Source organism: Indicator indicator, chromosome 29 (assembly GCF_027791375.1).
Source record: "Indicator indicator isolate 239-I01 chromosome 29, UM_Iind_1.1, whole genome shotgun sequence".
NCBI lineage: Eukaryota > Metazoa > Chordata > Aves > Piciformes > Indicatoridae > Indicator > Indicator indicator.
This window is the reverse complement of record NC_072038.1, coordinates 2,086,519-2,112,087: the sequence shown is the minus strand read 5'-3', so window position 1 is coordinate 2,112,087 and position 25,569 is coordinate 2,086,519. Positions and strand designations below refer to the sequence as shown.

General features: G+C 51.6%; 2 protein-coding genes across 2 annotated transcripts; one reads left to right on the top strand and one right to left on the bottom strand.

Moving 5' to 3' along the window:
• Nucleotides 1–1,800: 1,800 nt before the first annotated feature.
• ADPRM (ADP-ribose/CDP-alcohol diphosphatase, manganese dependent) lies at nucleotides 1,801–4,295 on the bottom strand. The gene is made up of 3 exons (XM_054393911.1): nucleotides 3,734–4,295; nucleotides 3,062–3,178; nucleotides 1,801–2,139 (listed from the first exon to the last, which is right to left on the bottom strand). The coding sequence occupies exons 1-3, from the start codon at nucleotides 4,287–4,289 to the stop codon at nucleotides 1,853–1,855; spliced, it is 960 nt and encodes a 319-aa protein (XP_054249886.1). The 5' UTR covers nucleotides 4,290–4,295; the 3' UTR covers nucleotides 1,801–1,852.
• Nucleotides 4,296–4,641: 346 nt separating this feature from the next.
• LOC128976570 (protein SCO1 homolog, mitochondrial) lies at nucleotides 4,642–13,934 on the top strand. The gene is made up of 5 exons (XM_054393865.1): nucleotides 4,642–4,687; nucleotides 6,377–6,574; nucleotides 8,300–8,392; nucleotides 8,510–8,625; nucleotides 13,805–13,934. Exons 1-5 carry the CDS (start codon nucleotides 4,657–4,659, stop codon nucleotides 13,931–13,933), a joined length of 567 nt encoding a protein of 188 aa, XP_054249840.1. The 5' UTR covers nucleotides 4,642–4,656; the 3' UTR covers nucleotide 13,934.
• The last annotated feature ends 11,635 nt before the right edge of the window (nucleotides 13,935–25,569 follow it).

Sequence of the window (25,569 nt, the reverse complement as noted above, 5' to 3'; positions counted from 1 at the left end):
TGAGTAGCCAGCGTAACCTGGCAACTTGCCTCGCTACAAAGAAAGACAGAATGTATCTTTCCATGTGTGCAACACTCAATAACATTCTATTCAAAGCGCCCGCGTGTAGCCGCGTGATATTTCCAGATGGACTTGCCTTGTGATAACTTTATAAATATCTCTGTACATAGTTGCAAGCTGCCAAGTGTCTTGTCGAGTCTCCATCTAGTGGATAAGTGGCAGAACTGCACCCCTGTGTTCCCTTAATTAGAAATTGACTTTGTAAATATTATAATTGGGTAAAATTGTATATACTGAACCAGTTATGAAATATATTTCTACAATGGTGCATCAGAATCAATATATATAAAGGTGATTACTCATTATTCATAATTATAATAATAATAATTAATAAATAATAATATTCATATTTCATAATTCAAAATTAATAACCATCATCCTCCATCCCTAATCACCACAAGGAGACTCTGCAAGTTAAACTCCCCAGTGGGCTTTTGCTGCTTGTGCCAAGCTCTGGGCAAGTTAAGGACTAAAGCAGCACAACTGTTGCATTTCTCCACATTGCCTTCAGTTCTCCAAGGGAGATGATGTCATGATCCAGTGCAGTCATTTGGCAGAAGTTAAGTCCGCTGCTTTCCAGCTTTTCCTCAACTGTCAGTGGGGCTGGGGGCAGCTGAGCTTAACTCCTGAGCCATGCCTAATTTCACTGTTACCTGGTTTGTGTGTCTGGGATCAGAACTACAGCTGATAACAGAGTCAAGCCCTAAGCACTTTATTTCCCCAACAGCAGGGAGGGAGAGATGGGGAGGGGGACAGAAACAAACATGGAAGGAGGGAGAGAGAGTTCAATAGCTACCAGTGGAGGTCTGGCGCAGCTGTGGCTCCCTCAGCTCTGTCGGGAAATTGCTACCTTCCCTCTCGCCTTTTGCAGCTGCGAGTGATGAGCTTTTGCCAACAATGTTGAGAGAGATCTGTAAAATTTTCAGTCTCTTACAGGGGCATTTGAGTCTGTGGGAGACCCAGATTCTCCACTCCTGCCTCTGCTGAGCTGCAGAAGTTCAGTCAAATGGGGAATCAATCACAATATTGAGTCACAATGAGCTCTTGAATTTTGGCAGCTCCTCATCTTCAGTGGCTGCCTGGAGGGGCCAATGTCTGATGAAGGCTGCTTTGAACTTCATAGGTGTTGCTGTTGTAACAGCAGCCCAGCCCCACTGTATGTGTTTTAGTGTCACTAGTTCTGGAGAGGGAAGCAGGGTGAGACACACAGGCTGGCTGGGAGAGAGCCAGAGCAGGTCCTCGTGCAGCACAGTGACTTCAGGCCCTCCCACATCAGGGCTTCTTCAGCTGGTAGTGCTGCAGGCCAGTGCAGGTGTCCACCCACAGCATTCCATGATGCAGCACTAGAGATGGTCTCCATTTTCCTTGGGATTAGCTTTTTCTGAAGGGTCCTTTAGTCTTTTAAAGCAATATTGCATTAGGCTACATGATCCAGCAATTCTGCCAGACATGAGATATTACTGACTGTGATATTAAAAAAGAAACTGCAATGTGACTGGGCAGGTACAATTCTGCATGCTTTAATTCTGACTGATATAAAAAAGTGGCTTTTTGGGGATAATATTCATAATATGGTTTGTATTTTACCACAGTAAGTAACAAACCCAGACAGGAGTGGGTGTTTCAAGTCAACACTCTGCATTCATTTCTTTTAGGCACTATTACTGGGCCATCTCTGTTCTCCAGGAAGAAATTAGGTCTGTTTTCTGACAGAAACATCAATTCCTAAAATTCCCTGCTTTTCAGTCTGAGCCCTTCCCAAAGAAGTATGATTTGGATTTGCTTACTTTTCTCAGAAGTGCATGACCCTGTCTGAAATTCTGCCCCTTCCCTTTAATATCATCTTATCTTTGTAGACATAAATAGTTCCAAAGGCATTGCTCTCTGCTGGAGTTTCAATAACCCCTTCCAAAGTCAGATGATGAACCCCATGAGAGTCCAGACAATAGCCACCGATGTGCAAGTGCCCTGCAAGGAAGCAGACCACACACTGGTGGGAGTGTATGACCGAGAGGGCATCTTGGTAATCCCAGGCTAGGGACACTCTGTCTGAAGCATCTGGATGAATGGGCAGATGACCTGCAGTCCAGAGGGAAAGAAACAGGAGAGTTACTCTAAGTGTAACCAAACTCTGCCTTCAATGCTGTGAACTTCAGATATCTAACTGCACACAGCAAGGTCACCCAGCATCAGAGATAGCTGCTACTCTGCTTCATAGAATCATAGAATTGTTGGGACCTCAAGGATCAGCCAGTTCCAACCCCCCTCACACTACATAAGGTTGCTCACAGCCACATCCAGCCTGGAACCTCCAGGGATGAGGCTTCCATCACCTCCCTGGGCAACCTGTTCCAGTGTCTCACCACCCTCATGGGGAAGAACTTCTTCCTAACATCCAAGCTGAATCTCCCCACTTCTAGTTTTGTTTATTTCCCTCCCCAGTCCTATCACTCCCTGACACCCTAAAAAGTCCCTCCCCAGCTTTCTTGTCGCCCCTTTCACACACTGCAAGGCCACAAGAAGGTCTCCTCAGAGCCTTCTCTTCTCCAGACTGAATAGCCCCAACTCTCTCAGTCTGTCCTCATGGGAGAGGAGCTCCAGCCCTCTGCTCATCCTTGTGGCCCTTCTTTGGACACCTTCCAGCACCTCCAGATCTTTCCTGTAACAGAGGCTCCAGAACTGGATGCAGTACTCCACGTGGGGTCTCACCAGAGCGGAGTAGAGGGGGAGAATCACCTCCCTCAACCTGCTGGCTATGCTTCTCTTGACGCAGCCCAGGATGTGATTGGCTTTCCATGCTGCAAGTGCTCACTGGTGGCTCCTGTTGAGCTTCTCATCCCCCAGCACCCCCAAGTCCTTTTCTTCAGGGCTGTTCTCAAGCTTTACAGTTTGATCTGTACCTTAATGGAGCTATAAAGCTGCTACGTGTTTTCCTCAGCTAGCACAGGCTGGCTATGCAACTTTTTTGTCATACAGACACTGATGTCCCCTTTCCACATACCTGTAACTATAACTTTTTCTTGGTTTACATCAGAGAGCTTGAGGACTTCATTGAACCAGTCCAGCTGGGCTTGGCCAAATCCTCCATTAAACTCTACGAACTGAGGTTCCTGGAGCCCTGCAGTGAAGAAGGTGGTTAGGCACAGGCACACACACTTCTTGTGGCTCCCTAGCTTGCTTGCCTTAAGCAAGTCTGCCTACAATAATAGATGGTTTAGTCTTTTTTCTGTGCGTGCATCTTCTGGATCAGGACTCAAGTCTCCTTGGGCAAACCAGAAAATTGTGGGTTTGGGGAGGTTGGTCACGCTGCACACATGGGAGTTCCATTCTTGGGTGTCCCCTCCTGGGCATGGTAAAGGGTGGGCACTGCTCGATGTTCTGCAGTAGCAGCCGCACCAGTAGCGCCTTGTATTCCAGTACTGCAGGGCACACAGCACAGCACGAACCCATCCCAAAAGCGCCAGGGCAGCGTGACAGGCACGGGGAAGCATCTCCTGTGCCTACCTAGAGAGCGGCCGGCAGCAGGGAGGGGAGGTGGAGAAAGTCGGCAGGAATGGGCCACATGCTTCAGCCCCCTGGCAACCCGAAACTACCACCAGAGGTTCCTCATTGCTGTGAGAAGCAGAGGTTCGGCTGCCCGCGATCCGCGCCGAAGGCAGGAGCCAGGTGATACCTGCGGGGCTGTTGAGGTTGTCGTTGGGGTTCTTCTCCCGCAGCAGCCGCAGGGACTCCCTGTACCGGGGGCTGTCTGGCTCCCTGCCCAGGGTGCTCAGGTCGTAGGCGTCCAGCAACACGACGCGGAACGGCGGAGCCGGGCTGAAGTGATAGGCCTGGCAGTCCCCGCCGGGCGGCCCGGCCACGGCTCCGGCGGCCCGGCTGCTGAGGCCGCTGCGCGCCAGGCGGGCCCGGCTGAAGTTATACAGCTCGTGGTTGCCCCACGCGTGGTGCACCGGCACCGGCAGCCGCCGCAGCACTGCCAGCACCTGTGCCAAGGCACCCTCGGACTCGCCGCGGCGGGCATTGAGGCCATCGATGCTGTCACCGAGCTGTAGCACGAAGCTGAGCGGCGGCCGCTCGGTGACCCACGCTTCCACGGCGTTCCGTAGCAGGGTAAGGCTCTGCCGGTAGTACCGCCGCTGGCACCCGCTGAAGTCGTAGCCATCCTCCGCGTCCGCGTACTGGATGTCCGCGATGACACCGAAGGAGAAGAGGGGCGGTGCCGCCTCCATGGCAGCCGCTGCCGGCTGGGGGGCGGAAGGGGCGGGCACGGAAGAGCGGGCGGCAAGATGGCGGCGGCCGCGCTGCGCTGCGGGCGGGCGGTGATGCTCTGGCGGCTGCTGGGCGCGGGGCTGGACGGCCGGGGGGTGCTAGCCGCCACCGGCAGCCGCTCGGTGTCTCGCCTGCCGCCCAGTAGCGGCCAGCGTGGGGGCGCGCAGAGGAAGGTGAGGGAGCGGAGGAGAGAGGGAGGCAGCCAGGGCGGCAGGAGGGGACGCGCTGTCCCCTCTGCTCAGTCACTAAACAGCTTTTCCTCAGCAGCTGGTGTCGTGGCGGTCGCTGGCGGCCACCTTCGTGGTGTGCGGGGGGCTGCTGGCCCTCATGAAGAAGGTGAAGCGGCAGAAGGAGGAGGGTGAGTGCCCGGGGGAGGGACTGACCCCAGCCCGCCTCGGGGGGACCCGGCCGGAGCTGCCGGCGAGAGCCGTGGCGGGAAAGGCCCCGGAGCGCCCTGTGCTGTGGCCGTAGGATCTTTCCCGCCTTCAGAGGGGGCGTTTTCTATCTTCAGGTCTGTTTTACCCACATCAGCATTCCGCTGAATCGCGTCAAGCTTTGCCACCTTGTGCCTGTGTGTGTTTAAGTGCCACCGAAAATGCCAAAAACCTCCAAAACCCCTTCGAGTTTAAGCTTTTAAAATCCTTTAATGTGCCTCCCCTTGCTTTCGGAAGGGTGTTCGGTTGTGCAGGCTGCTGCCAGGCGGTGCAGAGGCAGCACAGGCAGGGGGGCTCTCCGGGATGGTTTCATTTCCCTGCGTAACTGCTGATACAAAGAAATAGAAAGACTCAGCAGCTAAGACTGTTCAGTAGGTGCTCTTTAATAATTTATGTCCGGTGTCAGACACAGCACTGGACACACGGGAGGTTTCTCCTCCAAACGTGTGTTTTACAGTTACTATGCCGTTAGCTACTACATATTCATGCTATTTCCTATTCATTTGCATTCGGCTCCTCCCATCCGTACATGGCTGTGTCTCCTGGCAGTGAGCTTGGGAGGGTCTTCCTCTTAGTTGCATTCTTCCTCTCCACATACGCTCTTTTGGTTGTTTTTTTCCTGTTCTTCTGTTCACATCTGTAGGAACATCTGTCCCTGGCCTGTTTCCTGTTATTTATACATTGTCTTAGATAAGCATTCCACAGGTCACCTGCATCTAAACATCACAGTTTAGCGTGACAGCTTTCTTCCTGTGTGCTAAACAGGCGTCAAGCTTCTAAATACAAAGTCCAAGATTCATGTCTTCCCTTCTTTCAATTCACAAATTAGAAGCACATCGTGATCCATGGTCATCCTTCCCCTCAAACTCTCTGCTTTCCATATATTGGTTTAGTTCCTATTATTCTGACTTCCATACATTGGTTTAGTTCCTGTTATTCTGGCTTCTATACGTTCATTTCCCGTAGGTAAGTGTACAATTATTCTTGTGGGACCCTTGTGGGCACTGTCATGTTGCTGGAAGGTGCAGTTTCCCTTTTATCCTAAGTTCCTGGACACAGATTTCCCTATCCCTTTCCAAACTGGCTGAGGTACTCGGGATTTCCTGACTTCCTGGTCCACCTACTACACGTTCACCATTTGTATGTACCCCCCCTGCATCATATAGCCCATGTTCATTTAAATTAGGTTCTTCACTTCTCTGGGTGGAGGAGTTAATATTCAGTAGCCTGTCAAACCTGTGCTTTGTCCAAAACGTTCAGAAGTTGAGGCTGTGTCCAGTTTCTGCTGTCTTTGGAGGACACCCTGCTGATTCGTGGTTAGACCCCTGGTGAGGCACTAGCAGAGGCTCTTTATTTGCATGTAACAGAAATAAGGTTGTATTGTTGAGATTCCTTTCTTGGTTCTCTCAAGTTCATCTAGCAGCATCTTTGTTTGTAAAGACACTTTCCTTCCTCAGTCCTGTCATTTGGAAGTCTTCACCTCATTGCACTTCTGCAGGATGGGTGTGGGTGGATCTTGATGTTTCAGCCCCCTGGGCTGGACTAAGCTGCTTGCCTGGGAGGCAGCGTAGATTGTGGCGTGGGTGTGTTTGAGCCTCTCCTGGTTTTTGTAGAGCTGGAGAAGGAACGAAACAAAGGCGTTGGGAAACCACTGCTAGGAGGACCCTTCTCGCTCGTCAGCCACGAGGGACAGCCCAGGAGCAGCAAGGACTACATTGGCCAGTGGGTGCTGATCTACTTTGGCTTCACACACTGCCCTGACATCTGCCCTGATGAGCTGGAGAAAATGATTGAAGTGGTCAATGAAATTGGTATGGGAATTCTTTTGATGTAGTGCTCCTGTTTATGGGAAGTCCGGATTTATTCAGCTTTATTGTGGCAAAATACTGCAGATCACAGAATCACAGAACATTAGGGATTAGAAGGGACCTCAAAAGCTCATCCAGTCCACCCCCTCTGCCAGAACAGGATCACCTAGGGCAGGTCATACAGGAATGCGCCCAGGTGGGTTTTGAATATCTGTGGAGAAGGTGACTCCAGAACCCCTCTGGGCAGCCTGCTCCAGGGTTCTGGTACCCACGCAGTGGAAAAGTTCTTCCATATTTTCCCATGGCACCTCCTCTGTTCCAGCTTGGCCCCAGTGCCCCTTGTGCTGTCATTGGGCATCCCTGAGCAGAACCTGGCTCTGTCCTCCCAACACTGCCTGGCACATCTTTATCAGCATGAATGAGGTCACCCCTCAGGCTCCTGTGCTCCAAGCTTCAAGCCCCAGCTCCCTCAGCCTGCCCTCACAGGGAGATGTTCCACTGCCTGCAGCAGCTTTGTGGCTCTGTGCTGGACTCTTTCAAGCAGTTATCTGAGGTCCTTCTTGAAGTGAGTGGCCCAGAACCGGATACAATATTCCATATGTGCCCTCACCAGGGCAGAGTAGAGAGGGAGGAGAACCTCTCTCGACCTACTAACCACAGCCCTTAATCCACCCCAGGATGTCATTGGCTTTCTTGGCCACAAGGGCACATTGCTGGCTCATGGGCATCCTTCTATCCACCCAGGCCTCCAGGTCCCTCTCCTCTGCTCTGTTCACACGTTAATCCCTAACCTGTGCTGCTGTTCTTTCCCAGAATGATGGTAATTGATGATGTCTTCTGCAAAATGCTGTTGACTGGTCTCCAGTAGTTGAATTAATTGTTAAGTGATGCGTATACCAATCTGCCTGTCACTTTGAGCTGGTAACTGGAGCATGACAGCACTGATCTTTCCATGACAGGGATTTCACCTAGAAAGGTTGGACCAGATGATCCTTGGGGTCCCTTCCAACCTGGCATTCTGTAATTGTGTGACTTCTTGGTAACAAAATGGGATGTAGCAGGTTACAAGGAATGGTGCTGTTGCCTTGTATTTTGGTGGTGGGGTGGATTAGGGGTGGAGTGTATCCCCCTCTATTTTATTCGTTCTGAGAACAAATCCCTGTGAGAGTTTCTTCTGAGAGTGACAGTGCTGCAAAATGGTGGCTGGGGGAAAACTGCAGTTGGTTTTGTTGGCCTGCCAGCCCTGAAGAGTTACTGAGCAGGGGTGACAGTAACCAAACCAGCTTGGGTAGACTAAAGTGAAGGAGACACAGTGAAGGCTATGGCTGGAACATGAGGGAAAGAGCCTGAAAAGTGTCTTCACCTATCCTCATGGTCCACCATCAGACATGCTTTTGCTGTAGTGACCATTGTGCTTTCATCTGTACATCCCACCATGGCACTTCCTTCTTCAGAGTCAGTTTGTCATCTCCAAAGCAGGGCAGGGTGTCCAGCTGGGAGGCTGGAAGTGCAGCTTGCACCCAGCACAAGCACAGAGCCTTGGGTTTCACATGGAGTTTTGGCCTCATTCACAAATCACAGAAACTAAGCCGCCCAAACAGAGCCGTTTATTGTCATGTAGGGTGGCTGTGGATTGATGCCACAGGAGGTGAGCTGGGAGCTTGTCTGAAGGGAGGTGAGAAATTATTTTTAGCTTTCTCAGAGTAATAGTAATTGTTAATGTTACAGATAGAATTCCATCTTTGCCCAATCTGACTCCACTCTTCATCACCATCGATCCTGAGAGGGACAATGAAGAAGCCATTGCCAGATACGTTAAAGGTACTGCTGCTTTCTTCCTCCATGTCTTAAAGCATGGAATACAGAGCTCTGGAGTTGCAGCAGGCTCCTGATGGCATTCTTGTCACTAAAATGCCTAAATCTCTTCTTCCTCTCTAGAATTTTCTCCCAAGCTGGTGGGATTGACTGGTACCAAGGCACAGATTGACCAAGTGGCCAAAGCTTACCGTGTGTATTACAGCGAAGGTCCCAAAGATGAAGATGATGATTACATAGTAAGTGAAAGTAGGGCCTTTGGTTAAGAGCAGTATATAGTTTTTAAAATCAGAAGGTAGCTGTTACAATCTGTGCTGGAGCTGACAGAGCCCAGTTGCACCACCGTGTTTAGATGTCTTGGTCAGAATCAAGGTGCCCCCTTAACAATCTCACTGCAGTGTGTTCTAAAAAGGTGCAACCCCAGGCCTGCCTACAGAGCTGCATGGGAGCTAGCAAGCCTGGCAGCCCTTTCTGTCATATCATATTTCTGTCTGCCAGTTTCCTTGCATGCTCCAAAGTGAAAATGGAACTGGTCTCTGCTGAGACCCCACCTGGAGTACTGTGTCCAGTTCTGGAGCCCCTATCACAAGAAGGATCTGGAGGTGCTGGTGTGTGTCCAAAGAAGGGCCACAAGGATGATCAGAGGGCTGGAGCTCCTCTCTTATAAGGACAGGCTGAGAGAGTTGGGGTTGTTCACTCTGGAGAGGAGAAGGCTCCAAGGAGACCTTCTTGTGGCCTTCCAGGATCTGAAGGGGGCTACAAGAAAGCTGGGGAGGGACTTTTTAGGGTGTCAGGGAGTGATAGAACTGGGGGGAATGGAGTAAAACTAGAGGTGGTAGATTGAGATTGGATGTCAGGAAGAAATTCTTCCCCATGAGGTTGGTGAGACACTGGAACAGGTTGCCCAGAGAGGTGATGGAAGCCTCATCCCTGGAAGTTTTTGCAGCCAGGCTGGATGTGGCTGTGAGCAACCTGCTGTAGTGTGAGGTGTCCCTGCCCATGGCAGGGGGGTTGGCACTGGATGATCCTTGAGGTCCCTTCCAACCCTAACTATTCTATGATTCTAGCTGGGAAATTAAGGCAATAGGAAGAGGGGGAAATGAGAGGTAACAATAACAAATCATTCCCTGCCCCACTGGCACCAAGCAGTGGGTTATTCCTAGCAGGATACTTGGGTTATGCAAAGTCTGCCTGCAGGTACTGTGTGGATCTTCCTCCTGTGGCAAATGACCTGGGAGAGAGAATGTTAATGGTAAATTCAATGAGAATATAATGCAGGGAGTAGTAGTGTGAAGGCTGGGGGGGATTGAGGGTTGAGTGAGGCTAAGCTGAGAGGTCAGTCTTGCTCTCTGGAAGTGAGTAGGGCTCAGAGCTACTGCCAAGGCCTTCCTGCCATGCCACATCCTAGCAGACTGGAAGTGTAAAGTAGGCACAAGTGATACAGTGGCCAGGCATTGGAAGAGGCTGCCCAGGGAGGTGGTGGAGTCCCCATCCGTGGAGGTGTTCCAGAAAGGTTTGGCCATGGCACTTGGGGCCATGGTTTACTGGCCATGGTGGTGCTGGGTTGATGATTGGACTGGATGATCTTAGAGGTCTTTGCCAACCCAAACAACTCTATGATTCTGTGATATGACAAATGAGGATACATATTCTGTGATTGTCATCTATTCATTACAAGAGCTAAGGGCATCAGAGAAAACTAAAACCACGTTCAGAAGTAAAGATGCAGTGGGCATGTGAGAGGTACAGATGCAAGTGGCAGAAGTTCATGGGAGTCCACAGGGAGAATTGTTGTTAGTCTTTGGCAAAAACAAGCTGTTGAGGAGTGTGAAATGCACAGGGCTCTTGCCTGGTTCAGGAAGCCTGTGGGCTAACAATGCTTGGGCATTGGGAGGTAGTGGAGGACGGCAGCATATCTTTGGTGTTGGCTTGTACTAGAGCAACCAATGTGTGCCACTGAGCTGAGGTGCTGGAGCAGGCTTGGTCATCTCCATCCAGCATTGTCTATTCTTGATTTTTTTTTTTTTTTCCAAACCACCTAACTGCAGCAAATCAGTTACCCATGTGGACAGAAAGATTGGTGGGACAAAAGGTGGTGCATAGAAAGAAGCAGAATGGGAAGCTGGAATCAGACTGGTGATGATGTGCACTGCTGTGCAGTACTGAAAGGGCTGTGAAGAGGGAGACCAAGAATTTGGTACTGCTTAAAGTGGTGATTCAGCAGCTACAGAGTCTGTGTTTGAAGGGAGGAGAGAGGCTTGCTGGAGAAACTCAGCACCAGTGTAGATCAGACTGGCATCAGTCTGAAATCAGTCTTTGGATGCTGCTTAAAATCAGGTTTATGAAGGGAGCAAGGAGAGGTCAGTGAGACAGAGTTTAGTTGGAGGTCTGTGGGTCTAGTGGGGTCCCTCAGGGATCAGTACTGGGATCAGTACTGTTCAATGTCTTCATTAGCAACCTGGCTGAGGGCACAGAAGGCACTGTCAGCAAGTTTGCTGATGGCACCAAGCTGGGAGCAGTGGTGACACCCACTCAGGCTGTGCTGCCATTCAGTGAGACCTGGACAGGCTGGAGAGTTGGGAGGGGAGAAATGGAATGAAATCCAACAGAAAAAAACAAGGGAATTGGAAGGCCTGGTCTCAAGAGTTCCATCACTGCTCTGATTAAATAAGAACCAGCAATGTTCAAGTCCTTGCTCTGCAGCTTTGGAGCACAGGAGCCTGAGAGGTGCCCTCACTGCTGATGACAAAGATGTGTAGGGCTGGAGCTCTGCTCAGGGATGTCCAAGGACAGCACAGGAGCACTGGGGGCAAGCTGGAGCAGAAGAGGTGCCACAGGAACAGAGGGAAAAACATTTTTGCTGTGAGGGTGGCAAAACACTGAAACAAGCTGCCCAGAAAAGTTGTGGAGTCTCCTTCTATGGAGACATCCAAACCACACCTGGGTGTGTTCCTGTGTGACCTGCCCTGGGTGATCCTGCTCTGGCAGGGGGGTTGGACTGGATGAGCTTTTGTTTCTGTGATTAAACCATGGACCCAAGTGCCATGGCCACAGGTTTCTGGTACACCTCTAGGGATGGGGACTCCACCACCTCCCTGGGCAGCCTCTGCCAATCCCTGACCACATGTGCGGCAAACAAATTTTTCCTCGTCTCCAACCTAACCCTCCCCTGGCACAATTTCAGCCAATTTCCTCTCCTTCTGCCACCTGAGACTAGGGAGAAGAGTGTAGCCTCCACTTGAGTGCAGCCTCCTTTCAGGGGAGCTGTAGAGAGCAATGAGGTCTCCTCTCAGCTTCCTGTTCTCCAGACTGAACACCCCCAGCTCCCTCAGCTGCTCCTCCCCAGCCATGTTTTCCAGACACTTCACAGCTTTGTGGCCCTTCTTTGGACCTGCTCCAGCCCTCAATGTCCTTCTTGGAGTGAGAGGCCCAAAAGTGAATTCAGTATCTGAGCTGTGGCCCCCCTCAGTGCCCAGTCCAGGGGCACAATCCCTGCCCTGCTCCTGCTGCCCACACCAGTGCTGTTTCAGGCCAGGCTGCTGCTGCCCTTCTTGTCCACCTAGGCACTGCTGGCTCATCTCCAGCTGCTGGCACCCAGCACCCTCAGGTCCTTCTCTGCTGGGCAGTTTCCAGCCACTCTGCCCCAATCCTGGAGCATTCCTGGGGTGGTTGTGCCCCAAGTGTAGGACCCAGCATATTGACTTTGTTAAACCTCCTCCCACTGACCTCATCCCATGGATCCAGCCTTGCCAGATCCCTCTGCAGAGCCTTCCTGCCCTCCAGCAGATCAACACTGCCACCCAGTTTAGAGATGAGCAATTAGAAATTACAGTTTGTAACCATCTGTTTGAATTCTTGAAGCATTACTTGAACATTGCTGGTTCTTATTTAATCAGAGCAGTGATGGAAGTCTGGAGACCAGGCCTTCCAATTCCCTTGCTTTGTTCTGTGGTTTCCAAGTCTGTAGAGACACTCAGGTGATGTTCTTCTGAGCATTACATGGGAACAGGGTAGGCTGCAGGCACAGCTTGCAGTACCCATCTTTTGCACACAGACTGCTCCATCCTGACTGCATTTAACCTTCCCTAGGTTGAGCAGTTAAGGTGCTCTGAGCAAGCTGCCTGATTTTGTAATGATTTTTTTTTCTAGCCTCAGAGGATCTAAGTTGTGATTCAGATTTTTTGCAAACATTGTCCTTTACAACTTGATTTTGTGATCTTGAAAGGTTAAAGCTTGAAGAGTGAAACCTTGCTTCACTGAAAGTTGGAGAGACACTCTTTTCAGAGACAGAAATGCCACAGGGCTTAATGCATCCTGCAGCTTGTGGTGCTGGAGGTGCTTCTCTGAGCCCTTAGTTCCAAGCTCAGTTGTGTTCTCAGTGCAGAAGTGCTCTCCAGTGGCTCTGGGGGGATGCAGTCCCGAGCAGTCGCAGATCCCTGGCTTCCACTTGCAGTGTTTTGTGTCTCTGCTCATAAAGCTGTTGTGGGATGCAGCTGGTACTTGAGAGGCATCTTAAATGGATTTTCAGTGGAGGTAGTTTTTATGTAAATCAAGTTGGAGTAGCAGGGAGGTGCAGAGATGATGCCTGTGAAGGCTTTTAAGGTCATTTCCCTGCAGACAGCAGAGGGAGCCCCCTCCCAGCACAGCTGTCTCTGGCCAGCTCCTGTGTCCCGGTGATGGGCTTGGTTCCAGTGTTGGCACTGACAGTGAATGTGGTTCAGGGCAGCACCTCTCCATCATGTTAGCAGCAGGAGTACCTTGGGGGGGAGGTCATGGAGCATGAGGAGAAGTAGAGGGAAACTGGGAGAAGTGAGAGGGCAAGGCCTCAGCCTTGCCTGTGCTGCAGGAGGGGTGCCCACAGCTCAGGGAAGACTTCTCTGCATCAAGAGTTCCTTCAGGCATTCTGAGCATGCAGCTGTTTGTTTCTTTATTTCCTTGGGGGAAACAGGAGGAGGTCGCCAGGGTGCTGCTGAGGTTCTCCTTACCTTGTTTTAGCTTCACAGTGAGAAGTCTGTCAGACAGCTGAACCGAATCAGGGGACACAGGCTGCTGACTGTGAGGGGTGGAGGATGTTCCAGTGTACAAAGGGTGATTACAAAGAGGGTGGAGGCTCTCTCTTGAGAAGGAGTCCCATGCTAGAGATGAGGGGGGACAAATACAAGTTACTCTTGGAGAGATTCCAATTGGGCACAAGAGGAAAATGTTTCAGAGGGAGAACATTTGCCTACTGGAGTGGTCTGCCTAGGGCAGTGGTGGAGTACTCAGCATTGAACACTTGAAGATTCGTCTGGACAGGGCCTGGGCCAGCTTGTCTAGCCTGTGCTTTTGCCAGGAAAGGGTGGACCAGGTGGTTCTCAGGCCCCTTCCAGCCTGGAGTCCTGTGATCTGTGTTACCAAGCAGGATGTGCTCTCTTGCAGGTGGATCACACAATAATCATGTACCTCCTTGGGCCGGACGGGGGCTTTGTGGACTATTATGGCCAGAATAAGAGAAGCACAGAGATCTCTGCTTCTATTGCTGCACACATGAGGAAATACAGATCATAAAACACAGGGCCTTCAAAGTTTGATGTGAGGATCACCTGTGGGTTTGGCTGTAGCTGGGCACTGGAGTTGCAGCAGAAGCACACAAGTGTCACAACCTGTCACCACATGCCTCCTGTCTTCCCAACCGGGAAGGGAACCAGACTGCTGCAAAACAATCCCTGCAGAGCCTTCCCCAGGGATATTACCTGCAGCAGGACCTGTGCTACAGAATGAAATTTTTGGACTTCTCTGAAACATTGTTGGGAGCAAAAGCTAGAAACCACTTTGTGTGACTGGTAAAATTCCTGGGTGTCTCCTGGCAGGACAAGCAGTGGAGGATGGGCACTGCAGGAGGGTGATTGCTTGCAGGAAAGCCATGTGGGCCAGGGTGCTCTCACAGGACTTCTGCCCTTTCTGCATTGTTTTGCCATCTGAGAGGAGCAGCTACAGGACCATAAGCAGGAGAGTCCTTCTTACAAGCCTGAAGGGTACTTCTTTAACAGGGTGCACCAAAAGCATCAGTGGCTTCCATGTGAGACCAGCCCTGCTTTTTCCACGTGAACTCTGTTAAACTGTAAGGAAATGAGTAATGGGCTGCAAAAGCATTTTTCTTTTGGTCTATATGATTCTATGCATGGATGCCCTGTGCCATGCCCAGTGGTGAAGGTGGGAGGGTGGCAGGGGTGTGTCCATCAGAACCACTTCATGGAAATAAAGATTGCTTTGGATAAATCATTAATTTATTTTTCCCCTGGGTTAGGTTTGACTAGAAAACCATCAGAACTTTTTGTACTGCTAGAGCCTCATATTCTGGCTCTGTTCTAACTCTCTGTGGAGAGCCGTGTTTATAGCAGTGCCAGCCACAAGCTGAATGCCACAAGGATGATCAGGGGGCTGGAGCTCACAAACTGAGAGAGTTGGGGCTGTTCAGTCTGGAGAAGAGAAGGCTCTGAGGAGACCTGTTGTGGTGTGGTGGGCTGAAATTCCCCTCCCACATTAACACCACCAGACTAGCTCAGTTCAGAAGCAAATGAAGCTTCATTTACAGGTAAAACTACAGTCTACAGTGGAATGCAGTGAATATATACAAGATTTACAGTATTTACAAATATGTGCAATTAACAGAAACAGCACAAAACCCTCCTGGCCAAAGCCAGGAAAGCTACCCCTGTGTCTCCCCCTTCCCTGCCTTCCCCATACTCCCCTGGCAGAAGGAAGAAAGCCAAGAAGCAGAGAGGTTTTTAAGCTTAGCTTTTCAAGGTCAGCATACAAGTGTGTTATCTCCAAAGCGAAGCACAGAAACTCAGACTGCCCAGCAGAGAAACACCAGACAGAGACTGAACTTTGTTTTGAGTACTGACTCTTAAACATTTCTCTCTCTCCAATGGAAGTGTTTAGAATAATTGTTTTGCTTTCTTACACCCAGTTGTGACTCATTTACATTCTTTTACCTTTCTGCTCGAACTCTGTGAAAAGAAATTAAAAGCACAGCCTTAAAACCATCACAAGACCTTCTTGTGGCCTTCCAGTATCTGAAGTGGGCTACAAGAAAGCTGGGGAGGGACTTTTTAGGGTGTCAGGGAGTGATAGGACTGGGGGGAAATGGATCCAAGCTTGAGGAGGGGAGAGATTAGACTTGAGGAAGAAGTTCTTCCCCATGAGGCACTGGAACAGGTTACCCAGGGAGGTGTTGGAAGCTTCATCCCTGGAGGTTTTTGAGGCCAGGCTGGATGTGGCTTTGAGCAACCTGCTCTAGTGTGAGGTGTCCGTGCTCATGGCAGGGGGGTTGGAACTGGCTGATCCTTGAGGTCCCTTCCAACCCTGACAGATTTATGATTTTCTAATGTCAAGGGAGCTGAACCCCAGTGAGTGGCCCACAGGGGACAAACCAGAACAGCACTGGGTGCAGGCCCCAGAGTGTTTCAGACTGAGCATAAGTGTTCCTTCTGGTAGCACTGGGGTTGGGAGAGGGCATTCCTGCCTGAGGGAGGGTGCAGTGTCTGTGGTAAAATTTCGTCTTTCCAAAATCCTGCAACCCAGAGAACTTGACCTGTTCCAGAGCAGCTTCAAAACACAGTCAGGTGGTGTAGGGGGACATTAGCCGCCCTGTACTGTGAAGCTATCAGGAAGGGCACTGTGATAGGGTGTCTGAGGCTGCCATTCTCTGACAAAGCCTCTCAGGGAAGGAAGGTTTTGTCTTTTGCCTCTGAAATCCTGGATTGTTTAAAGAGGGTGAAGGGTTTGTTGTTTTTCCTGTTTTAAAGGATCAGCAAGAACGTTTCTGTATCAGTGTCCAGTGGGAATTTCTAAAACTATCTTGGAATTAAGCTGAAGAACAGAAAAGGCAGCTGGGTGTGCTCCTTGTGCTGGCTGCCTTGGCTGCAGTGGGCAGCAGGAGTGGTTTCCCAGGGGGAATGTCACACTGCAAGTCTTTAGCAGTCAGAGGCTCTGTCAAATCCAAGGCATTAGCAACAACAGCAGTGCCAGTGGTAAGTGACACCCTGGCAGTGGGGATTCTGTTTTCATGGAACAGTTCTAAGTGGCAGGGTTGTTTCTACAGGGCCTTTCCAGGCCTTTTGTTTTCCCTTTAGTCCTGGGGGTGGTGTATTTTCAAGACTTCCCTCACAGCTGACCTTTGGTGCCTGCTAGCTCTGTGTTTCTGCTGACTATGCATCTCCTGGTTTTGAGCCAGGCCATGGCTGGAGCTGCTGGTGACACTGCTGTGGGAACCTGGTCTGGAGCCCTCTGGAGCTGTCTTCCAACCAGGGCTTCTGTGTTTCTCTGAAATCTCTCTTGAAGAGACTGTACTCAGTGCTCTGAGCCTCTTTGCTCCAAATGAGTGTGTGTCTGTTTTCTCTTCTCATCATGACCTTGTCCAGAGATAATCCTCTCATTTTGGACTTCTGATGCAGCTGGCTGGAGTTCATAGAATCATAGAATACTCTGGGTTGGAAGGGACCTCCAAAGGTCATGCAGTCCAATCCCCTCTGCAGTCAGCAGGGACATGCCCAACTAGATCAGGCTGCCCAGAGTCCTGTCCAGCCTCACCTTGAATATCTCCAGGCCATGTGTCTGGTAGTCATGAGTGGGGATGAGATGTGAGAATGGATTTCACTTGCTCTGTGCAGCAGAGGATCAAGGCCATGCTAGCAGATGTCCAGATGTATTGGGTAAATCATCAAGGTCCCACAGGCAGATGGGCTTCAGTGGAAGACTACCAAGGCCATATCTAGGAGATTATCAAAGTCCTGCAGCCAGGTGGTTGGCCCTGCTAGGAAGGATGTGGTCAAAACCACACAGACAGGCACACTCCTTAGGTCCTCCCTGGGCCTGGCCAGGCTATGGGAGGCATCTAACAGGAGGACAAAGCCAGTTCCTGCATTTGAAGTGATGGAAATTGTTTATTCAGCAATATGAAAGCTGGGACCTCTCACAGCCTCTCTGGAAGCCTCCCCTACAAGTGGAGGCACTGCTGGGACCTCCCAATGGGCAGCAAAGGTTCTCAATCCATCTCACCACCTACTCTTCTAACCCACCCTTCCAGGGCTTGCCCTTGAAGGTGTTACGAGAGACAGTGTCAAAAGCCCTGCTAAAGTCAAGGAAGACAGCATCCACTGCTCTCTCTGTGTCCGCCCTTCCAGTCACACCATCAGAGAAGGTTATCAGATTAGTCACACATGAATTTCCTGTGGTAAATCCTTGCTGGCTGCTCCTGATAACCTTATTTTCTTCCATGGGCCTTGAGATGACCTCCAGAATGAGCTGCTCCATCACCTTTCCAGGGATGGAGGTGAGGCTGACTGCTCTGCAGTTTCCTGGGTCCACCTTCTTGCCCTGCTTGAAGACTGCAGTGACATTGTGTGCAGTGACAGTCCTTAGGCACCTTTTCCATTCTCTTGAGATCTTTCAAAGGAGATGGGGAGTGTCAGACCACCACCAGCAGCTCCCTCAGCACTCAGGGTGATCCCATCGGGGCCCACGGATTTGTGAGTGCTTAGTTTGCCCAAATGATCTCTGACCCAATCCTCACTGACTGGTGCAGAGTCCTCCTTCCAGGCTTTCTCTCTTCCAGAATCTGGGATTCCTGGGGTGTTGTCGTAGTAGCAAAGAGTGAAGCCAGGAAGCCATTCAGTAACTCTGCCTTCTCTACCTGCTCTGTCCCCAGGGCTCCCTCCTCATTCAGCTGCACGCCCACATTTTGCCTGCTCTTCTTTCACCACTGATGGATGTGAAGAAGCCCTTCTGGTCCTCTTTTACTTCCTTTCCCAGATTTAATTGCCAGAGGGCCTTGGCCTTCCTCGTTGCATCCCTCCATTCCCTGACAATGTTCCTATCACCCTCCCAAGTCACCTGTCCCTTTTCCCACACACTATCAACATCTTTCTTCCATGTGAGTTTTTGCAGCAGCTCCTTGCTCATCCATGCAGGTCTCCTGCCTCCTCAGCTTGATTTTTGACTTGGAGGAATGCATTGAGCTTGAGCTTGGAGGAAGTGGTGTTTGAATATCACCCAGCTCTCTTGGGCTCCCCTGCCATCGAGATCCTAGCTCATGGGATTCCTCCCAGCAGCTCTTTGAAGAGGTCAGAGTTAGGCCCTCCCAAAGACCAGTGTTGAAGTCCTACTTCTTGCCCTGCTTCTTCCTCCTGTGATCCTCAACCTCACCATGTCATGGTCACTACAGCCAAGGCTGCCCTGAACCTTTACCTCCCCGACCTGAGCTGCTCCTTACCAGATTTGTTCTCCAGACCCTTCACCAGCTGTGTTGCCCTTTGGGGAGGAAGGACTGGCCCATGGGCCGTGCTGCTTCTCAAGCAAGTGCCTTGCCTGCTGGCAGTGGAGCAGCTGATGTCCTGCCTGCTTCTGCCTCTCAGACTGACCCTGCCCATCTCTTCCCTCAGCCTTTCCCAGGTGGGAAACTTCCTCTGGAAGTGGGAAGGGATTTCATTTGTTGGATTGTTTGGGATTTTTGTTTGGTTGGTTTGGGTTTTTTTGGTGTCTATAAGGTACAAATCCATTGCTTAGGTAACTGTCAGGCTCTCAGCTGTGCTCCTTTGGAGTTGGTCCTGAGGAGACCATGAAGATGGTCAGGGGGCTGGAGAACCTCCCCTGTAGGGCCAGGCTGGGAGAGTTGGGGCTGTTCAGCCTGGAGAAGAGAAGGCTCCAGGGAGACCTCAGAGCAGCCTTCCAGTACCTGAAGGGCTCCAGGAGAACTGGAGAGGGAATTTGGCCAAGGGCTGGGAGTGCCAGGATGAGGGAGAATGGCTTTGAGCTGGGAGAGAGGAGAGTGAGAGTGGAGAGGAGGAAGAAATTCTTTAGAGTGAGGGTAGTGAGACACTGGCACAGGCTGCCCAGGGAGGCTGTGGCTGTCCCTTGCCTGGAGGTGTTGAAGGCCAGGCTGGATGAGGCCTTGAGCAAGCTGGGCTGGTGGGAGGTGTCCCTACCCATGGCAGGGGGTTGGAACTGGATGAGCTTTAAGGTCTCTTCTGCCCCAACCCATTCTGTGGTTCTATGTTCTTCAGAAGGACCAGGGGCTGTGCTGGATGCTCACCAGGAGGAGGCAGAACTGCCCAAGGGGTTGGTTTGTGGGGAAGAGAATGTGCTGGAGGAACTCGATAGCCTTTCTCAGGGGATGTCCAACATTCTTCCAGTATTAAACCAGAGCAAACTCCCCCCAAACACCCTGCAGCCCATGGGGCAGGCCTGAGGGCTGGCAGAGGAAGGGTCACCACAGGACTTGCCTGGCTGTGCCCGCTGCTGGAGCTTCACTTGGGGACGAGATTCACTTGGGGAGCCTGGTGCTATGAAGGTAAAGCTCTGGGGACCCCTGGGCACCCCACAGACAGGTGGACAGTAGACTACAAGTCTGGCAGAGGCCAGGCTATGGCACTGCTGTGTGTGCCCTCAGCACGCCCACCCCAGCATTCTTTTCCCCTAAAATGCCAGAGGTCACTGGCACCTCCTGGAGCAGCTGGGGCTGTGGCACTGACTGCAGGGCTGCTGCCATCCCTGACTGGGGCCTAGGGACAAGATGTCTGAGGAATGAGGGACAGCTCCATTTGTCCACCTGAGGAAGGCAAAGCATTCCCTGTGTGTGCACACAGCCCGTGGGGAGCTGAACTCATGGGGGATGTTCATCTGCACGGTGGAGCTGCCCATGTTGGGAGTGGTCTCACCACCAGCACAGGCAGAGCCTGGGACTCAGGAGGCCCAGAGACCATGGCTTTAAATGTCTGCAAGGCCTGATGTTTCACTTGCAGGACAGATCCTGGAGTAACCCAGGTGGGAAGGAACCGCTGGAGGTCTGTAGTCCAACCTGCTCAAAGCTGTGGCAGTTACAGGGTCAGAGCAGGTTACTCAGAGCAGGCTAGGGATTGAAAACCTCCAAGGATAGAGGCTGCTCTACCTCTATAGGTGAGTAAGAAAATGTTTCCCACATCTTTATATGCAGTCTGAGCTTGTCATTTCAATCAGTATCTTATCTCTTTCACCATGCACCAGAGTGAAGAGCCTGACTCACTCCTCTTGATAACCTCCTCATAGGTATTGGATGGCTGCTGTTAGGTTCTCCTGAAGCCTTCTCCTTCCCAAGCTGGACAACCTCAACCTCTGAGCTGTTCCCTCAACCTCTCCTCATGCTGTATGCAGTGGCCAGCCCCAGACCCCTGACTGTCTTGACCTCAGGTTCTTCACTTCAAAGCCCTGGCCAGCCAGGTCCCACATGTGATGTTGGAACACTGGAACAGGTTGCCCAGGGAGGTGGTTGAGGCTCAGTGAAGCCCTGGGCAAGGTGATACAGTTGGGGATGTCACTGCTGATGGCAGGGAGGTTGGACTGGATGAGCTTTGGAGGTCCCTTCCAGCCTGGACCATTCTCTGATTCTGTGTTGAAGGACACTCTCCTTGCTGTGTGCAGGACTTTGCATTAGTCCATGCTGAATTTGCTAAACTCCTGTCAGCCCATCCCTCCAGTCTGTCTGGGTCCCTCTGTGTGGCAGGTCAGAGGGTATCAGCTGCTGCCTCCACTATGCTGCCATCTACAGAGTTCATAAGCAGCTGTGATGCTGACTCAGCTCCAGGTGTTACACAGGGAAGCTCCCAGCTCTGACCCATTGACAGCCATCCTGAGTCTTATTGCCCAGCCAGGTTCTTTGCCCATCTAGTTGCCCACCCATGCAGACCATCAGCTCTTTCCCAGGACACAGGAACATTGTGGCAGATGAGGCTGAGCAACCTCCAGGGCTCTCCCCACACCCACAGAAATGGTCATTTTATCACCCAAGGCAGTCAGGGTGCTCAGGTGGGATTTGCCCCTTCCCACTCACCTTCTCTTTCATGTGCTTCAAACTTTCTGTTTGGTGTTCCCCCCACATTACAATATCACAGAACATTAGAGGTTGGAAGGGACCTCCAGAGATCATCCAGTCCAACCCCCCTGCCAAAGCAGCATCACCCAGGGTAGTCTGCACAGGAATGCATCCAGGTGGGTTTGGAAAGGCTCCAGAGAAGAAGACTCCACAACCAACTGGGCAGCCTGTCCCAGAGCTCTGTCACCCTCACTGGAAAGAAGTTTCTCCTCATGTTGAGCTGAAATCTATCTTCAAGCCTGTACCTGGTGTTTCTTGTCTTATTATTACACACCACCAAAAAGAGCTTGGTTCCCTCCACTTGACCCCCACCCCTCAGCTATTGATAGACATTGATCAGATCCTCTCAGTCTTCTCTTCTCCACACTAAGCAGCCCCAGGGCTCTCAGTCTCTCTTCACAGAGGAGATGCTCAAGTCCCCTATTCATGCTCCTGGCTTTCTGTTGGATTCTCTCCACTTCATTGGAACGTTTTCTTCTGTGCTTAAAAACTAAGCCTATCAGGCAAGAAGGCCTTGTCTTGGCTGGTGTCTCTTCAGAGCGTGTGGGAGTCAGGGTGGGCACCAGCCCACAGTCATCAGGGCAAGATCCAAGTCAGGTTTTGTTTTTCCATGCTCAGTCACCTGTGCACTGCCAGTGTGAAAACACTGCCAGTGTCTGCCCTGGTAGCCAAAAGGGCTCAGCCCAAATCCAGGTTTGATCTTAAGGAGATTTGTCCTGGATCAAATGGCCTGTGGCATGGAAATGTTCCTCCTCCCAGGCTCCCAAGCCATGTGCTGCAGCTTCCCAGCTTGTGCCCTGAGCAATGCAGCAGAGGGAACAGAAACACACCCAGGCAAAGCCTTCTCCTCAGCATTCATTCCCAGTAAGCTTCTTTTGCTCAGGAGCTGCTGAGCAGCTCTTCACTAGTGCTGAGCTTGAGCTGTGCCCCAGCAGGGACCAGGTGCTTTTGGGGCAGATCTTTGCTCCAGCCTGTGCCCTGTGCTGGGCTGGTGAGGACCTGTGCCACACATGGACACACAGAGCATTGGCTGCAGGCCCTGGTGTGGTTGAATGATGGCAGTCCCTTGGGATTGTCCCCAGGGAGAATAGCCTGCTGTGCCCTGGAGGGATTGTCCAGGACGGATATTCCCCACAGGGCTGGATTTAGAATCCTAGAATTGTTAGGGTTGGAAGGGACCTCAAGGATCAGCCAGTTCCAACCCCCCTGCCATGGGCAGGGACACCTCACACTACATCAGGTTGCTCACAGCCACATCCAGCCTGGCCTTTACCTGCTGCCTCCAAACAAACTGCTCATCCAGGGCATTAACTCACATGAGGGATGAAAAATAAACCACTCCTGCTGGCTGGAGACATGGTGCAGTGTCCTGGTGGGCTCCAGGCACACAGACATCAGTCATCTTGAAATGCTTCCTGGCACTGCCAGCTGAGTCCCTGTGCTCCCAAGGCTTGATGAGTCTCTTGACTAGGAGCTTGCTACCCTGGGGCCTGCGGGCTGCCCCTGGGTTGCTGGCTGAGCAGTCCCCAGGCATGTTCCAACCCAGCACAGATTGGTACCAGCACCTTCTTTGAGACAAAGACAACCTCAGGAATGCTCCCAAGCCACCCAAAGCATGACCAACTTGGCTTGAGGGCAAGCTGCAATGACAGGGCGCAGGGAAGAGGGTTGGAGAGCTCAGGGCAGCTCTTCTGTACTTGTTGCAGTAGCTCCTTGGTGGGAAGCTGCCTTTGTGTATCAGGTCCCTCTTCCTGGGTATGGGGAGTACAGGGAGGGAGCAGGGAGGTTGCTGCTAGAGCAGATTGTGCAAAGGGTACCAAAACCCACTGGCACGAGGCCAAGGGATGGGACAGGCTCAGGGTCAACAATAGGATACCTGGCGACTGAGCTGTGCCGCTGAGCTGTGTGGCTGTCACTCTGCTCCTGTCTCCTCCATGGTGGCTGCCACCTGCCCTGCATTCCTCCAGGCTCTTCCCAGCACTGTTTCTTTTCCCTGCCCCCCCCTGCCCTGGGGTGAGCAGTGTTGTGCTGCTCACACAAAGGTTCAGCTGATGGATACTGGGGGGTCCCAAAGTACTCAGGGTTCAGGTTCCTCAGCACTGATGAAAGTGCCACAGCCAGCCCTGCTTGGTGGCATTTTCTTAGAATCACAGAATTGTCAGGGTTGAAAGTGTAATAAAAATGTATATTTTATACATATTTTATAGTTAATATCTTGGGCAGTGGTATCCTCAAACACCACCATAGCTTATTTACAAACTGTAGTCCCAGGTTCAATGATTTGGTTGTGGGTTTCACACTGCACATCTAAAGGCAGTGAAATGATTTAAGCACAGATCTAACATTTCAATACAGCAATTCACATTGGCCATACAGCTGCTGTGAGCTGTGGGTTCCCCACACATGGGATCCATGGCAGCTTAGCCAGGGACTCACCACTTGCTCCTCTCTCTGATGTCTTTCCAGCTGCTGTGGCTATGGTTGGAGCAGTCCTTGGCTTGGAGAGGGCTAAAGGCCTCTCCCTTGTGTGCTCCCTCGCTGGGCTGCAGCCTCTTCAGGGATTCAGTTCCCTTGGAGCTTTTCCCCTTTCTGCCTTGGTCCAGGTGCAAGGCCTGGCTGAAGCTGCTGGTCTGCTACAGCAGGCTCTTAGCTGCTACTCCAGCAGCACTTGGCTCTTGTTGCTGTCTGGGAGAGCACAAGGCAAGGTGCCTGACTTCTTGGCTGGTTTAAATACTGTCCCAAGACAATTAATGCCCTTTGGTAACACAGAACCCTGGTAACTGGACCTATGGGATGGGGCACATCCAAACATGGCCAGGGGCACACACAGTTGCCAGCTGTGTTACAAAATCAGTTACACATGGTCCATGTTTATCTGGACCCCAGGAGGTGTCCGGGTTAGCACATTCAGGGATGCTTACAATGCTAATCACACTTTTTGGACACATTTCCCTTGACCATCTGGACCCCAGGAACTCTGCAGGTTAGCACATGTGCAGGTGCTCAGCCATTGTCTGGGCTAGGGCATGTGGGGGGTTTGACCCTTCAGGACAGGAAGGGAACCTCAAGGATCATGCAGTTCCAACCCCCTGCCATGGGCAGGGACACCTCACACTATATCAGGTTGCTCAGAGCCACATCCAGCCTGGCTGCAAAAACCTCCAGGGATGAGGCTTCCATCACCTCCTTGGGCAACCTGTTGCAGTGTCTCACCACCCTCATGGGGAAGAACTTCTTCCTACCCATAATTTCTATCTACCTACCTATCATTTCTAGTCTAGCCACCATTTTGTCAATGATGGGCTGAGGAGTGTTGCCAGCCAGCACCACCAAGCACTGCAGCCTGTGGTACAATGAAGCTGTGGTCCTGGCAGTCCGTCAGAACCTGCAGCTGGTGGCACTGAGCTTCAGTGGAAAAGGTGCCTGGCTGTTGAAGAAGGCTGGCTGAAAGGTAGGATCCTCCTGCAGCCCCCCAGGACCATCTAATCCTTGCTGCTTCATAGCTGCTAGCAGGCTGAGGAAGAAAGCAGGTCTTCCTCACCCCTGGGTCAGGGCTGAGTGTGGTTTGAGATGCTGCAGCTCCTTCTCCCTTTCTTCAGTAACTTCACAGCTATCTGCATTTTCTGTGTGGTCCAAGCACTGACCCCACCTGGTGAAGATGCACTCCCAGCAGCCCACAGCAGGGCTGAGGCATGAGTGAGGCTCTCGCATGTTCTTGGGTAGCTACAGACTGGAGCTGAAGGCTGAGCTCTGAGTTGGGCTCCACCATCCACCTGCAAATCTGGATCTATCTTCAGTCAGGTAAAAGCAGCAATGCAGGAGCTGCTGAGGAGTCCAACAGCTGTGAACAGCCTGCTAGGGTGCATGGAGCTTGCTGGCTACAGCCAAGGCTTTCCAGGCCCTGCTGCTGGTGTAAGGTGCTCAGCTGGGGGACCCAGGAGTTGTCCTCCAGGCCAGTGTGTGCTGGGGCTGCTCAGGAGCTGCCCAGCCCTGGGGCAGTGTGTACCTGGTGAAGATGTTCTGTGCTGTGCTGCCAGGGGGGGTGGGAAGGGCCACAGTCCTTCCTGTTAGATGCCCACTGGTAAGTGGGACAGCTTCACTGGGGTGCCCTTAGGCTGGGTGACCTAAAGAGAAAAGCAAAAAGTGAACTATTTCCCCTCTAGAAGAGAACTGCAAAGGTCTGGTTGGGTTCAAACAGAAACTGATCTTTTCCAAGCAAGCTGTGCTGCTCAAGGAGTATACAACCCCTGACTCCTGGCAGCTCTGCATCAGTTAGTTGTCCGTGTTCCTGGCA